Source organism: Typopeltis vanoorti, chromosome 23, assembly GCF_054136105.1.
Source record: "Typopeltis vanoorti isolate ZY-2024b chromosome 23, IOZ_Tvanoo_1.0, whole genome shotgun sequence".
In the NCBI taxonomy this organism is placed as follows: domain Eukaryota; kingdom Metazoa; phylum Arthropoda; class Arachnida; order Uropygi; family Thelyphonidae; genus Typopeltis; species Typopeltis vanoorti.
The window spans coordinates 68,296,705-68,313,215 of record NC_143571.1 but is presented as its reverse complement, the minus strand read 5'-3'; the positions used below and the strand labels follow the sequence as shown (position 1 = coordinate 68,313,215).

At 37.4% G+C, this 16,511-nt stretch overlaps 1 protein-coding gene across 2 annotated transcripts in view; it reads left to right on the top strand.

Moving 5' to 3' along the window:
• sgg (glycogen synthase kinase 3 beta homolog shaggy) overlaps positions 1–16,511 on the top strand; it is a 259,101-nt gene that overhangs the window by 43,744 nt on the left and 198,846 nt on the right. For both annotated transcript variants that reach the window (XM_090413205.1, XM_090413206.1), the window contains exon 2: positions 5,449–5,639. In XM_090413205.1, coding sequence (XP_090269331.1) covers positions 5,449–5,639 — 191 coding nt within the window. The remainder of the gene's footprint in view (positions 1–5,448; positions 5,640–16,511) is intronic.

The window sequence follows — 16,511 nt, the reverse complement described above, 5'->3', positions numbered from 1 at the left end:
GCTGAAGAAATCATGATCCAAATAGAGCGTGGAATTCGCAACCTGCCTAACGATATCGCCAACAACATAAGACTGGATGTAGTCGGTGTTCTCACTAAAGCCAAACCTCCAAAATCCAACTTATCCAAAAACGAATATACAGCACTACAAGAATTGAAAAACAACAAAAAAATAGTAATCACCAAAGCTGATAAGGGAAGCGCCACTGTCCTACTCAATTAAAAAAACTACAAAGGTAAGCTAAATTCTTTAGTACTAGACCGTACTACTTACCTCCCCATTGAATATAATCCGACCAGATCTCAGATTAGAACTATCCACAGACTCCTTAAGAAAGTCACTTCTTGGCCTGTGGAAGTCACCAACAAACTTGAACCTTATAACTCTAGACCCCCCCCCCCCCCGATTATATGGACTCCCAAAAATACATAAACAAAATGTGCCATTGTGTCCCATAGTGGATGGCATTGATTCCCCCACACATAAATTAGCCAAAATGCTCGCACACTACACTGGCAACACACCATCACACACAAAAAACTCAGCCTACTTTAAAGCCAGTATAGAAAACCTCACACTGACATAATGGTCAGTTTTGACGTCACCTCCCTATTCACTAATGTTCCCACTCAAAGAAACCCTTGAGCTCATCCAAGCCAAGTTTCCTCCCCATATCTCAGCCCTATTTCAGTTCACAATGAACTCACGCTATTTCGTTTGGCAAGGAAAGTTCTACAAACAGATAGAGGGGACAGCCATGGGTTCACCACTTTCCCCACCCTTGGCCAATTTCTTTATGGAGACATTTGAAGAGAAAGCCTTAAACTCCGCCCCACAAAAACCACTATTTGGCTTCGTTATGTGGATGATGTGTTTGCTATTTGGCCACATGGCTCAGACACACTCCACTCCTTCCTAACACACTTAAACAACCAACACCCCAGAGTCCAGTTCACCTTAGAAAAAGAGGAAAACAACACCCTCCCCTTCCTAGACACTTTAATCACCCGCCAGCTTGATGGATCTTTGGTTTTCTCTGTTTACAGAAAACCCACCCACACTGGCAGATACATTCACCAGCAATTCCCCCCCCCCCCTCACAACAATATGGGGTGATAAAAACACTATATAACAGGGCAAAATTAATCTGCTCAAATGACAAGGCCCTGACTATTGAACTAAACCACATCCTCAACACTTTCTTAGCCAATGGCTATAACCCCAAAAAATACTAAAACCTGTAAACCACAACCTCCCTTCCCCCCTCCACAATAAAGATTACACCAAGTCTATCACCATCCCCTACATCCAGGGCACCTCTGAGAAAATAACCAATATCCTCAAAAAATATGACCTTACTTCCTGTTACAGACCATATAAAAAGTTGGCATCCCTTATCCGCTCTACCAAAGACCAACCACTTCCCCTAGACCTACCTGGTGTATACCAGGTCCCTTGCAGCTGCAAATTGTCCTACTTTGGCCAAACAGGCAGAACAACAAATATCAGGATTTCAGAACACCAAGACTACATCCGGTTTCACCAGTACAGCTGCTCTGGGCTGGCAGACCATGCCTTAGATACCCACCATAAAATTCGTTGGAAGAAAACAAAAATAATTCATCGCAGCAAGTTTAATTACGAAAGATTATTCAAAGAATCTTCAGCAGCTCTAAAAAAACGTTCCTAACCTCAACAAATTTGGGTGCATGAAACTGCCCCAAATTTGGGAGACTTTCATTATGAGAACTTCAGCCCAACTGCCAAGACTACCAAATTAGCCCGCAAGAGGGCACCATTAGGACTTTAGGAACAATATTAGTTTCTTGCTTTCTTCCTCATTGGCTTTGTGTTAGTTCCTGAGTGCACATACCATATCTTTATGTTCCTGAAGATGGCAATGTGACGTTGCCGAAATATAGAAGTTATTCATTAAAGTTACCTTTAATTAATATACTTTATATGCGTTGTTAATTCCGTAAACTAATTACCAGTTATGTCTAACCAACGTATAAGTCTTGCTACTAGAATCAGCAAGCAGAGGGTAACTGTTTTGCTTATGGTCAATGCTGATGGATCAGAAAAATTACCTCCACTGATAATTGGTAAATTTAAAAAGCCAAGGTGTTTTAAGAACATGAAAAATCTGCCTACTAAGTATGATGCCAATAGCACAGCCGGATGACCAGCAGCATCTTCACATCCACCATGCATGCTCTGGATGCTAAAATAGAAACAAATTACCACAAAATACTACTCCTAGACAAATGTCCTGCACACCTGAAGATCTGCAGCTCAGAAACATTAGATTAGTGTTCTTTCCCCCTAATTGTACAAGTGAGCTTCAACCATTAGATGTGTATCATCCATGCATTCAAATGGAAATATAGAAAAATGCTTGTTGAAAAAGCTGCGTTTATGCATGATAATGGTAACCCAAAACAAATGCCCATATCAATCCTTGATGCCATGCATTATGTGGCCAAAGCAAGGTTGCATGTTACTCCTGAAACCATATCCAACTGTTTCTGGAAGGCAGGGGTTACGTTTGTGGAAGAGGAGGAACAACTACAGGAGGAAGAAGAAGAAGATATGTCAGAGCCAACAACTGGTATGTGATGGATGAGTCTTTCTCATTTCAAGACTGTTGATGCTGGTGTGATCACATCAATGGGCCAAGTGTAGTAGACATCCTTTCTAACCACCTTGGTGAGAAAGAAGTGGTTGAAGAAGACTGATCAAGAACTTACCATCCCTACTAGTAAAAAAGCAATGGAAGCTATCTCTGTTTTGAGGTGGTATATTGCAAATGCATCAAGAGAGGATGGGGCATTTAATGCCTTATACACTGTGGAGAGGCAAGTGGAACTTGTCTCTCCACAGTGTATAAGGCATTAAATGTTTCTGATATTTCTGCACAGAGTGCAGAAATATCAGAAACAATCAACAATTCAAGATTTTTTTAAATAGATAAATGTAATTGTAAATTCATTTATTTTCAGTTATTAAATTTTGTAATCTAGTATGTAGTCACATACTAACAGTAAGTCATCTTTTAGCCTTTTTTGAATATTTTTTTTTATATTTCTTGCTATTTACACTTTTTTCCATTAGTCTCCTAGAAAGTGTTAAAAAAGGGATTTTACTGTGTATATATATGTGTGTGTGTGTGTGTATATAGCCAAACTTGCCATCAACCACAAGGCCAGTATGTCATGACTACAGTTGCTAAACCATCATACTCTAATGAATTGGATCCGGATTTTAGCCACCAATTATGTGAGCACATGATTTGATAATCCAAGTAGAGTTGAATGAATGATCTTGTGAATGAGGGGATCTGAATTTAACAAAAATATGTTGAAATCACTCTTTGGGCTACAAGGTTGGAACCTTTTCAAACATGAGCAAAGGTCATCTCATTTGAATGGCAGGGGCAAAATTAATTTTTCTCCTTCTGAGGAATAGGTATTTGAAATTTAAAATATTTGTAAATATTCAGTAAGATGTTTTAATTCTTTGGATTAGAAGTTCAAGACTTTCTTTAGAATTACTGAGCATTTTATGAGTAGTTCTGTGTGCAGCATACTGAATTACTCAAAATTTGATGTAAGCAGGATTTTTTGTAGGTAGTTCTGAGAAAATATATACAGATATTCTATGTAGTCAGCATCAGATGGTGATTTCAGCGTACATAACTGTACATAATGTTGGTGAACTATTAAGAGAAAAATTGGGTGTGAAGTAAGTGAAAAAAAATAGCTATTATCAGAGATCATTAAGAATTTAGACCCCCAGATTATTGGTTAAGATTGTGTTCCATGCCTTATGTGGTTGATCAAGTTTTCAGCAGCTTTCCCCAGAAAAATAAACTAATTTTTCGGTTCAACATTTCAGTTGAAAAATTGATGTTGATGGATTGCATACCTTTTTATTGTTCTTGTCTGCATTTATGTTTTCATTGAAAAAAAAAAAAAAAAGTTCTTTATTTTTCAAGCTCACTGTGGATCTGGAATCAGCTGTTCATCAACTTAGTGTTTGAGAAGCGAACAGTTTATAAACATTATCCACCATCAGTGTTTAGTTATAGTTCACTTATGACATTGTGGCCTGAATTGTTATTTTTTTATTAACAGCTTTAGTCTTCAATTCCATGTGGTATATAGCTGAATTTTATATTGCATTGTTTTTGATTGGCATGGTATGCCCGACATGGGCCAGTTGGATTTTCAGATTAGAGACCTTTCATTGAATAAGATCATTGAACACTGTGTGTTACGTAGTTTTCAAATATGTTTACTTACATATTGGATATGTAACTAAACATAATTTCAGGTAATAATTTTTATCCATTGATTAATAAATATACTTAGGTTATGACTTAATGAAACTTTGGTCATGTGAAACATTTATTGTGTTAAGAGGTATTGAGTATTTATTATCATCTGACCTCCAGAAAGTCAAAACATTCATCATGACGGATCCCACTGTTAAGCTGTTCCATAAATGCATTATTATCTCTGCACCCACCACACTTAAGCAAAACATTCCAATCACTCAGTACTCTCCATGCAACAAACCTGTTGCTCTCCCTTTCCTCCATCTCCTCCCATTCTGTGAAAAACCTCATCCACATTAATCTGGAAATAACTACTTACCAACTTATGCAAAACATTTATTGTGTTAAGAGGTATTGAGTATTTATTATCACTGACCTCTTCATGCTCAGTATTTCAAAGACCAGAAACTGCCTTAGTCATTTGCTTTTGGACCCTTCATTCTTCTGAAAACCAGGTGGCCAAATATTGGCACAGTAATTTATTTGCATCCTTATCAAAGTCTTATACAATAGAAACATAACATCCATACCTTCTACAAGTCAGTGTCCTCTGCTTCATTGATATGATCTACTGTGCTGTCATCACACTATTAGCAATGCATCTCTGAATTTTTGGATCCTTCTCTGCTGTCATCCCCGAATCCTTTACCTCCTCTAAGATATCCCTACCAATTGTATACTTTTCTTCCCAAATTTTAAAACCTTACACTTTTCAACATTGAACTGTTAACCCCACTCACTTGCTGTTCATTTAAGTCCTCTTGCAAAGCCACAACATCTGCTCTGTTCATTGTAGTTCATCCCAACTTTGCATTATCTACACACAATTGCATATCACTATTCAAATCTTACCCATATTCTTTAACATATAAGTTAAAATAGACCCTTGAAGCACACACCACTGGTGACATTACTCTCCTGATACCTATTAGACAACCAATCTAGCACACTAATGTACTATCCAACCCCATCTGTTACAGTTTAATTACCAACTTGCTATGTGGCAATCTGTTGAAGAACTTTGTAAAATCTAAAACACAATTTTATTGCTCATCTTGTGTAGATAATTCAATAAATTATTCATAGTGTTTTTTTCTTTTATGTTTTAGGCAAGGATGGTGGCAAGGTAACAACTGTCGTTGCTACTCCTGGCCAAGGACCTGACCGTCCCCAAGAGGTCTCCTATACGGATACTAAAGTTATTGGCAATGGGTCATTTGGGGTTGTTTACCAAGCTAGGCTTGTTGATACTGGAGAACTAGTTGCCATAAAAAAAGTATTACAAGATAAGAGATTCAAGGTAACTCTTACTTTTAAAACTAAAAAATTTAATTAACATGTTCATAATTATCGTACAGGAAGGATTATATACATGAAATTACTTTTATCACTTTCATGAGTAGCAACTGTAGTCATCAGTTGTTCCCAAGGTTAAAAAAAAAATGAAATACTTATTAGAAAATGAATATCAGACATACAAGAAGTGTTTGGAAAATTTATAGAGAACAGAGTAAAGCTGATAATAAATGTTAAGTACTTGCTGGATTTCTGTTAAGAACATGGATTAATCATTACTGATACCATGTTCCAATATAGATGTACACAAATTCGCATACAGAAAAGACAAAAATAAATAAGTAAAGTCTCATTGACTGTGTTATTGCTAATAACGGTATATTCATGCTGGTTCAGTATAAAGAGTGTGCATTGGATTTGAAATTGGAAGTGTTCATCACTTCGTTTTAAGTAGGATGAAACTGAATATCACATTGAAAAGAACAGTATATAAGGAAGTTTTAAAAATAATTAAAATCTAGCAGCTTTTACAGTTGAATTGTAGATTCAGCTGGACAAATGTTATTCAACAAATAATGAAAGAGTACAAAAACAACTGTGGCCAACTCAAGAAAACATTGATTCATCTAGAGAGGCATGGTGAAACAGTCTTCAAGGATAGCAGAATAAGAATTCCATGATGGACACAAGTTAAGGGAGGAAAAAAAAGCATATTGTTCGTAGCAAATAAATGGGCAGGTATCGTATGAGAATACAGAGAAAAATAGGGGGAAAAAAAAAGAGATAAAAATGAAGAAAGGCAGAATGTTCTGGAAGTTATTGTAAAGCTTAAAAATAGAAAGTAATTCAGGATAAATATGACATCAAAACTGAAACTAAAGATATTATAATATCTTATATATATATATATGTATAATATTTATCCAAGCTTGATTTGCTTCCTCAGTCTTAAGTAAAAGGCTCCTTCCAAGGGCCCATGAGTTGTGGAAATACTTTCTGAATATGAATGCTGTGCCTAACAAAGCAGCCTTTTGCAACTCCTGATTTTTAATCTATCTAACTAAAGTGCTTCCTTGATGTTCTTTCAGTGTTTTAGGGATGGCACCTAAAGCACCTATTCTTATGGGAACAACTTTCATTTTCTTTTGCTAGATTTGTTCAACTTCGACTTGTAATTCGCGATACTTTGTAATTTTTTCAGTTTCTTTGTCATCAATCTGACTATCTCCTGCTACTGATATTTCGATAAACTGAACATCCTTGTTTTCACTTTTTTTAACCACTGTTATTTTGGATGTATTACATTCCAAGCTTTTGTCAATGTGGATTTTGAAATTTTAGAGTATTTTAGCTTTTTCCTTCTCAATCACTTTCTGGTGAACTTCATGCTTCCAATAGTCTTTAAATACTTTAAACCTGTACTTTTTACATAAATGCCAGTGAATTATCCTAGTTACGTTATCATGCCTTTTCTTCTTCTTCTTCTTTGGTGCATCAAATCCGAAGATTGGTAAATATAGCAGCACATCATAACATCCTATCTTGTGACTTCCTTTTTATCTCTTCATAACGCCTTTTACGGTACTCAGTTTGTACTATTTTGCTGCACCCAGTTATAATGTGGTCTACCGTTTCTTCCTTTTCTTTGCACAATCTACATTTACTGTCTCCTTGAATTTTTTGTATTTTTGTTCATAATATTTGTTTTAATGGCATGTTATTGTGTTGCAAAAATTACCGATTCTGTTTCTTTTTTTAGTGCTCCATTTCTCAACCATTGCCAGGTCAAGTTGCTGTCAGCACTGTCTTCTATGCTGCGAAGGTATTTTCCATGCAATGCCTTATTTTTCCATCTTTCAGTTCTCACTTTTACTTGGTTGGTTTTGTATTCCAATTTTGTCTTCATGGGTTTAAATAAACCCTCTTTCCTTACCTCAATTAGAAATTTTTCTATTGTTTGCTGCAGATAATCATTCAGATTTAATTTTCTTCTTCAATAACTTGCTTTACTTGTAATAATCCTCTGGTTCTTTTTTTTTTTTTTTTGTGTGTGTGATAGATAGAGCCTATCAATGTCACTGCGAGGATTGAGGGCATGATGCATTGTCATTAATTTTTGAGTTTTTCGGTCTAAATCCTCCACCTCAAGCTATGTCCATTCAACAATGTCCGCTGAATATCTCATAACAAGTATGGCCCAGGTGTTAATTGCTTTTATCAAATTTCCAGCATTAAGGATGGTCTTAAGGAGTTTCTTTAGTTGCCTTATGTATTCTGCTGCTGTAGTTTTTTTCTTTGATCTTATCGTGCAGAATTTCTGATGCTTCTACAATTCCCAAATATTTGTAGCTATCTTCGAATTTTATTGCCTTGATTTTTTGCCATTTTTGCCACCTGGTTTTACTCCATTTCCCAAGTAAGCAAACAGACAAACAAGTCAAGTTTGCACCTGCAAGTGTTGCAAGACCAAGGCAACTCATGGTAAAAGTAGAATAAGCTCTGATCACTAATCTTAATATTTACCCATAATGCAAAGCACATCTCCTGGAGGAGATGTATGATGCTTTGTATTAAAGGCAAGGGAGCCACTATCCAGACCAGTTTCGATCTTTATGGATCATTGGGATCCAGGCTAGAAATACCAAGATTTTTGTAATACAGAGCTTATAAGTATTTTACCAGAACAAGTTACCATAAGGTGTTTTAACCTTGTTAAATAAAAATCTCAGGAGGAGATATAAATGTAGAAAGTATTTTACCTTGGGTATAATAAATGTTAAAGATACCAAGCTATTTTAAACCTGGTTTTACTCCATTTCCCAAGTAAGCAAACAGACAAACAAGTCAAGTTTGCACCTGCAAGTGTTGCAAGTCTAGCTGACCCTGCATGCTATATATATTATTATTATTATTTATATATATAAATCTGACCCTCACACAAAAGATTGCAAGACCTATAGCATATCAGTGCCATTTATGGGTAAGGGGTTAAAAAAGAAAGGGGAGGGGGGCTGTTCGCATTTTTTGAACATTAGCAGGATGAAAGTATTAGAATGAAAGGCAGTATGGATATTCCAAAAATCAGAAGTAGGTAGAATGAAAGAGGAGGCAAAGAAGTTAGTTTGGCAAGATTCGGACCTGGCTGTAAATGGGTATTGATTAGCAGCTGTTCATGTTTTTATGATTTTGGATGAAAGTGGATGATTGATAGGGGCCAATTCAGCAGAACACTGAAAATATGTAGAACAAGCAGAAGGTAGAAACTGACATCTACGGGAGTGGAACGAAAGTGGATCTATAGTTTTCTGGATAAGATCAAGCAATCTTAGATAGGATTTTGGTGTATTACCCTAAATATGTGAGCAATATTCCATGGTTGGATGGACTTGGGATTTGTATAGAGGTTAGCAGCTGTAATGTAGAAGTCATATTTCCATATACAAGTAGTCAAAAGGTATCACACCTTATTACTAAAATACCTGGATTAGAGATAGATGTTGAAAGTTTTTTCACTTGGTTATCTATAAATTAAAGATGCCAAAAAATTATATTCTTGGTTTCATCTTTTACCTAAGTATAAACAAGCAAAGTTTGCTTGTAAAGTCACTTCACGACTGGGTTACATGTATATAGAGGCTAATGACTTCACATCGGTTGCCTTAATGAGGTTTGGCACCTTTTGATGCCAAAGGACGTGTGCATTACTTTGTGGGATACTAAGGCAATTGATGTGAAGTCATTAGCATCTACATGGGCTGTTCAATAAGTAATGAGACTAATTTTACTGTGGCGAAATCACTCATCACAATATTAATTTCTGTGGAATAAAGAAATGTTGCTGTCTGTATTAACAAAACAGGTTGATAGATGGCGTATACGGGCTGATGTGCCAGAGTGTCACATGACTAAACGCAATCTTGTTTCGGTGCGCCTATAAGGCGCAACCAGTCTTCGAAATGGAAGCGTTCTTGGAACAGCGTTATGCAATTAAATTTTGTGTGCGTTTGCAAAAATCGGCATCAGACACTTTTAACATGATACACGAAGCTTTCCACGATGAAGCAATGTCGAGGGCAAGTGTTTTTCGCTGGCATAAAACTTTTAAGGAAGGAAGGCAAAATGTGGAAGATCTTGAACGTGAGGGAAGACCTTCAACGTCCATCACAGAGACAATGATCAACACAGCAGAGATTATCATCAAGCACGTCAAAAGAAAGCGTCCATTGCTGAAGAATGGCTTCTTATTGCACCATGATAATGCAAGGCCACATATTGCTTGTTGTGTAGTGGACGTTTTGCAGAAGAACAACACAGATATCCTACCACACCCTCCATACAATCCTGATCTTGCACCGTGCGATTTCTGGCTGTTTCCTCAGCTCAAGAAACCACTAAGAGGCCGCCATTTCGAAAGCAACAAAGCATGTGTAAAAGCTGCAGAGGTGGTTTTGAAAGAACTCTCAAAAAACGGACTTTCACATGTGTTTAAGAAGTGGACACAACGTTGGGACAAATGCATCGCGTCTCACGGTAGTTACTTCGAAAAAGACCATGTAAATGATGACGATTAAAGGTAATCTGTTTTCTGTATAAATATAGTCTTATTACTTATTGAACACCCTACGTACATACAGGTAATCCCAGTTGTGAAGTGACTTCAGTTCACAAACGTTGCTTACATTTGGATGAAGGATGAAACCAAGAATATAATTTCTTTGCATCTTTAATTTATTTTATATATATATATATGTGTGTGTGTGTGTGTAATACTGATAGAAATGTTAAAAAATGGAGGCAATCTCTTGCACATAAAATTAGCAGAATTGTATACCGAGTGTTTAAGAACAGGAAGAACCTCTAGAAGTCGGAGTACTGGAAAAATCATCCTTCTATATACATATTATTATTATTATATGACATCTCCAGGGAGTCCAAAGACTCATCGAGGGAGAGTGTGCCAACAACATCGAATGATTGACACTCTTCCAACTACTAACTGCGCTCAAACTTGCTTTACTTTTTGCATGAGCCATTAGTAGCAGTGGCTCTACCAATCGACCAACCTTGGCAAGATATATATAAAAAAAAAAAGTGATAAAACTGATATAAGAAATTATAGCCCTATAACTCTTCTACCAGTTCTTCCTGAGCTGTTTAAAAAATTACAGATGCCAGAATAAACTATATTAAATTTTCATCAACCAAAAGAACAGGCAGGTTTCAGAACATCCTTCTCAACTTTAGATCATATAATGGAAAAAAGAAATGAATATGATATACCAATTTCTTTGGCTTTCATAGATTATGAAAAAGCCATGTATTCAGTAGATTATTATTTGACATCTCCTGGGAGTCCGAGAACTCATCAAGGGAGGGCACCTGCTCTACAACTCCATCTCCACCATTCAATCACCAACCGACCGCAACTACACCAACGCCATCTACCACCGACCACCACTGGTATTTCCACAGAAAATCACAAACATCCATGCCCACGCCTGGATTCATACCTGCAGCCTTTTGGCTGGAGAGTGGATGCGCTATCCACTCGGCCTGTGCAAAATGCTTGAAACTTTAAAACTTATAAGAATAGAGGATATTTATATTAACATATTGACTCATATGTATGAGGAGGTTCATCAGTAATAAATTTTTGGAAATTTATTACTGATTGAATTTTGGAAATTCAATGGAAAAGAAAGCAAAATAAAAGTATACAGGCTCATCACTAACTATGCTGTAGATGTCGGGGAAGAAATCCAAGTGGAAATGGAGCAAGTGTATTTTTAAGGACATATTGCAGTCAGATTTGTGATATGGAGACAACAGGTCCTTGTAGTTTTCTGCCCTGACGTTTCGAGGAAGTTAGTTGACTGGTGTCAACTAACTTCCTTGGAAATGAAAATGTGTCGGTCGACACATTATTTTCATTTCAGAGGCAAGTTGTGTGTTGCCCAGTATTATTAGCTAGAGTTTAAAGTCACCATTTCCCAAAATTTTAATATTGGACCATCATTTAGATTTGGTAGACTGCAAAGAGTTTTATAGCATTTGTTGAAGAATCTCATTTGAAAGGACTTGTGTTCAGAATTTCTGTTTTCCTATGGGATTCTGTGGCTAGTTGAAACTCCATGTTCTGCAAGACCTGATTTCTCAGCTTGAAGAAAATGGATGTAATCATTTGGTTCCGATTGTCAAATGTCTATATTACTGCATGATCTGTCTGGCTAAAATAGGATAGATTGCAAGAGCAAGGAATATGGTACACTCTTGGGTTAGCCAATAGAAGTTTGTCTTTCATGGCAGGCATGATGGAAGAAATCTTGTTTACTGACTCGAAAATTGTCTGGAAATTAAATATTTGAGATGTGTTCAGAAGTGCCTTCTATATATGGAATGGAAATTCTCTGACTATCCTATAGGAAATATTGGTATTGGAGTAATTATCAATAATTATTAATAGAAGAGTTGGAAGTCATCATCATGCTTATCAAGGATTTGGGCCTAATATGGCATGTTCCGGCCTTAGAAGTCATCGTTGATTCGTTTAAGAGGACGTCCTGGTTTTCTTTTTCTTAGTGGCTTGTTTTGGTAATCTTTCTGTTTTCATTCTTTGATGTGTTCCATCCATTTATGTTTATATTTTTTATTTTTTTCTATTACTGGTTCTTGGTTTAATTCTTTCATAATTTCTTCGTTTCTTTTGGGATCAAATACTTTGCAGTTTTTCTCATAAACATCATTTCTGCTGTTATTAATCTTTGTTTGTCTTTTTGTTTTATTGTCCAGATTTCGCTTCCATACATTAGAACTGGTAGGGCTAATGTATTGTATACTTTTAGTCTGGTTTGTTTTTGAACTAGGTTTGGTTTAAATATAGAGTTAATTACACCTGTTATTTTTAAATATTTTGCGATTTTTACATTTATATCTTTTTCATTTTCATATGTGATCATACATCCTAGGTAGTTAAATGAATTCACCTCAAGAGTTGGAAGTAACTGTTGGAAAATAACTGTTGAGTATCATCTTGTCTTTAATACATTGTAATTCTGGTCTGAGGGTATCCTTCAGAAGAGCAGATGGCATGTATTTTGTGGGAAAGAAAATTTACCTGCACTTATGTGAAGGGTGATGCATTGAGTCCTGGAGAATGTATCTCCTGGATGTATGTATTCTTATGGCAGAGTTCAACTATAGTTGAACTCTGCCATAAGAATTCAATGTCCAATGTTGAAATCCACTCTACAGTTTTCTTTGACACTGTATGTATCACCTGCAGGTTACCATGGAAATGGCAAAGGGGGCAGTGACTGATGTGTTTGGTAGTCTTTAGAATATGGGTGCAGTCACAGTAAGGCCTATTTGCTATAATCCATTTATACAGGAGATAGCTGCATCTGCCCTGATTCTCTTGATTGTTGTCCATAGCCTTCTAGGAAGGATGAAGCGACTGCTTCCCAGCAAAGAGCTCTCACAAGAGAGCTCTGGGAAGCTCATAGCCCATTGTTGGTTCCACACATCATAGGTTGAGGGTGCTGGTCCAGAAAAGGCTCTGGTTATGTCCCAAAATGGGACCTTGACTTCATCTAGGGGGATTCATGAGGACTGAGTGGGTAGGTTGTTGGGAGTTATTTGTAATTTTCTCCAGTTCTTTAAGTGCAGGCTTCTTTCTTTGTATATTTGGTGAAAGAAGCCTTCACTTAAAGAACTGTAGAAGTGTTAGAAATCACTGGGTAGCTATGGCAGAGGGGTGGATTTCCAGATCCCACTAATCATGCACATGGTTATGTTCAGTTGGTAGTCAATGATGTTTGTGTGAGCACTTGTTTCCCAGAGTGGTGTGCAGTACTCTGCAGCAGAGTAAACAAAGGCCAGGCCTGAGATCCTAAGTACCTCGTCTCTGCAACCCCAGCTAGTTCCACTTAGTCTCGAGATGTTGTTTCTTGTTTTTATTTTGTTTTTTACTTTTGCAGATGTGAATTTTGTAAGACAAACTTCTACCCAGGTTCACTCCCAGGTATTGCTGGTGAGGATCATGCTTGACTGGGCGGCCACAGAAAATTAGATTGAGTTGGTGGTTTGCCTCCTTGTTGTTAAGATGGAAAGGTGCAGACACTGTTTTGGCAGGGTTTTGCTTTAGATACCACTGCTCGAAATATTTCTTGAATCACCAAATCTGTGTTCAGGGCAACCTCCAAGGAATTGAAAGAAGACGATTGGTGGAGTATCGGCATGTCATCTGCATACATATATTTGTTTGTTGTTGTTGTTGTCGAGGGAATGTCCGAGATATAAATGTTAAAAAGAGTTATACCAAAAGAGACCCCTGGGGCATGTCATTCTGAAGGAATATGGGTCTGCTTTTCCTCCCTCCAATATGGATCAGAATTTTTCTGCTTATGGCATGGATTCTAATAAGTGTAAGGTTGTTTTGCATTTTATGACGAAACTGAGCTTTGAGAGCAAGCCTCTTATCCAGACTGTATCATAGCTGATTTCAAATCAATGAAGACAGCATCTGATTTTAATTTCTTTTGGAAACTGGTCTCAATTTGAGTTGTTTAAAGCCAAGACTTGATCACAGCAGCTTCTTAAAGCCAACTTGCTCTATGGGGAGAGCCTTCTCAATGAGCAGGGAGATCCCCTGGGAATCACATTTTCAATATGATTCTTTCCATGAGCTAGTAAGTTGAACATAGAAGGGCAACTGGGCAAAAGTTTCCAATGGAGTTGGGGTTTTTCCCCTGGCTTGAGAACCAGAATATCATAGATTCTTGCCACAGGGTTGGTAGTTCTCCAGTAGAGATGATGGCGAAGAACAGGGCTGATAGCCATGCATTTCCATGCTGGCCAAGATGTTTAAGGAACTCAGGGAGGAGGCCATTGACTCCAGTGGCCTCCTCACCATTCTCGGTAAGTGATAGGGATTCCTGGATTTCTGCTGTTGTGATTGGGCTACAGAGGTCTGAAGATGGTCTTGAAGCTGTCAGAGTAGTTTTATGTCCTTTCTGGAAGGCTTTTGATTGATGTTAGATGTTGAAATAAGTGAAATGCAACATGGTCTGGAGTCACTTCTGGAAATTTTTTTGATGTAAGTTCTGCTTCAAGTTTTCTCAGTAGGAACCAGCTTATCTGGCTAGATTTAGAGAAGTCAAATTTTTCCATGAGTGATAGCCACTATTTCCCTGGGACAAGGAATCTGGATCACCAGATTCCTTGTGCAGAGCTAGCATAATCTTCAAGCACTTTGTTCCAGCATGGTGTAATGGGTTCGGAAACCATGAGGGACGATTGCTGTTTTTACCAATTTGACAAATCTGGAGTAGTTTTGTGGCACAGTCGGGATGGTATTAATGCTTGTTCAATTTTTTTGCTAAACTCCATCCAATTGGCTTTCCAAAGGTTCCATCTAGGGATTGGAGCTTAAGTGGAATAGATAAACTGATCTCCAGAAGGAGAGGGTGATGTTGGCTGTTTGGAAAGCTACCAAGGATAGATCTAATTATTGGTAGATGGTGGTTGTCAGTGTCTCTAGAGACTATGCATAAGTTGAGAGTATATGCCTTTCCTCATCTCGCAGAGTGAAAGGTTTCTGGTTGTTTGGTGTCATAGATCAGGTGAAGGTTATGAATATCCACCCATCCATCCAGTTGGCCAGTTATTCTCCATTAAGGTCAGCAGATTGGTAGTCTTGCATGGAGTGGTGGGAATTGAAATCTCCTGTCTAGATAACTGGATGGGGGGGGGGGACACTTAACATCTGGTTTGGCCATGGCTGAGATAAAGGTTTGTAGACATTGTAGATTTTAAGATTGTCCACCTTTATTCCATCCTGGTCAGGTAATGGCTGAGTTAAATTAAGCAGGCCTGGGTGCACGTACTCTTTCAACTAAAGATGAGTTACCCAATCTCATATGGAAGTGGGGGGGTCACCCAAAAAAAACTGGTTTTTCATCCCCCAGAAGACACAAACCAGCCCCATGAACACATGGATTACAGTCATGAATACATCCCAGCCATATGCCAGTCCCAAGCCTGTATAAAATTGAGGGGTTGGGGTGGTAAACTACCCTGTAAAAATCTCACCAGGAATACTTTGTTGGCAATGTCTGCAAAGTCACCTACAGTCGTAAACGACTGCAAGGGAAAACCAGGCAACCAGGGTGCATGTAAGTTGCCAAATCATAGCCGGGATGGAACCTCTGGGGCACTAAAATGAGACCAGGGATCTTGAGTCTGTTGGGCAGTGTCAGCACATATGGGTCTCTTGAAGCAACAGAATATCAATGTTCTTATTCTGGGATATTTTTTCCACTGACTTTGCCTTTGGATCTTGAGAGACCCTCAATGTTCAGGGAGTGAATCTTGAGGTTTGAGTTGATGTAGGATGGAGACAACCTTCCTGATTTTGGGGTGCACATGCAGCTAATGTCTCCAACCCAACCAGGCATCCAAAGGGTACTATTCCTCCTGGACTTCTTTTTACTCAGCTATCTTCTGGATAAACATTATAAACAGAAATGCTGAGAGAACTGTCAACTTCCATCTTTACAAGCGAATCCAGGAAAGGAAGGGCTCAATTATTTTCTTTTTCTAATATAAATTTTATTCAAGGGAAAGGTTGCTGATTTTAAATAAAAATCTAATTCTTCATTTGAGTGAGGCCAAATTTTTATATTCATTTCATGTAAATAACCTGTTAATTGTATATAATATACTATGTATGCAATTTTTATGCAAATATTATAATTAAATTTTTATTTTATTTCTAATTTAATTAAAATTATTCTTTTTAAATTTCTCTTTACATGCACATTTACATTCCTGTAATGAGCCTTGTACTCCATTGTCCATTAGCTAAATTTAATTTAAT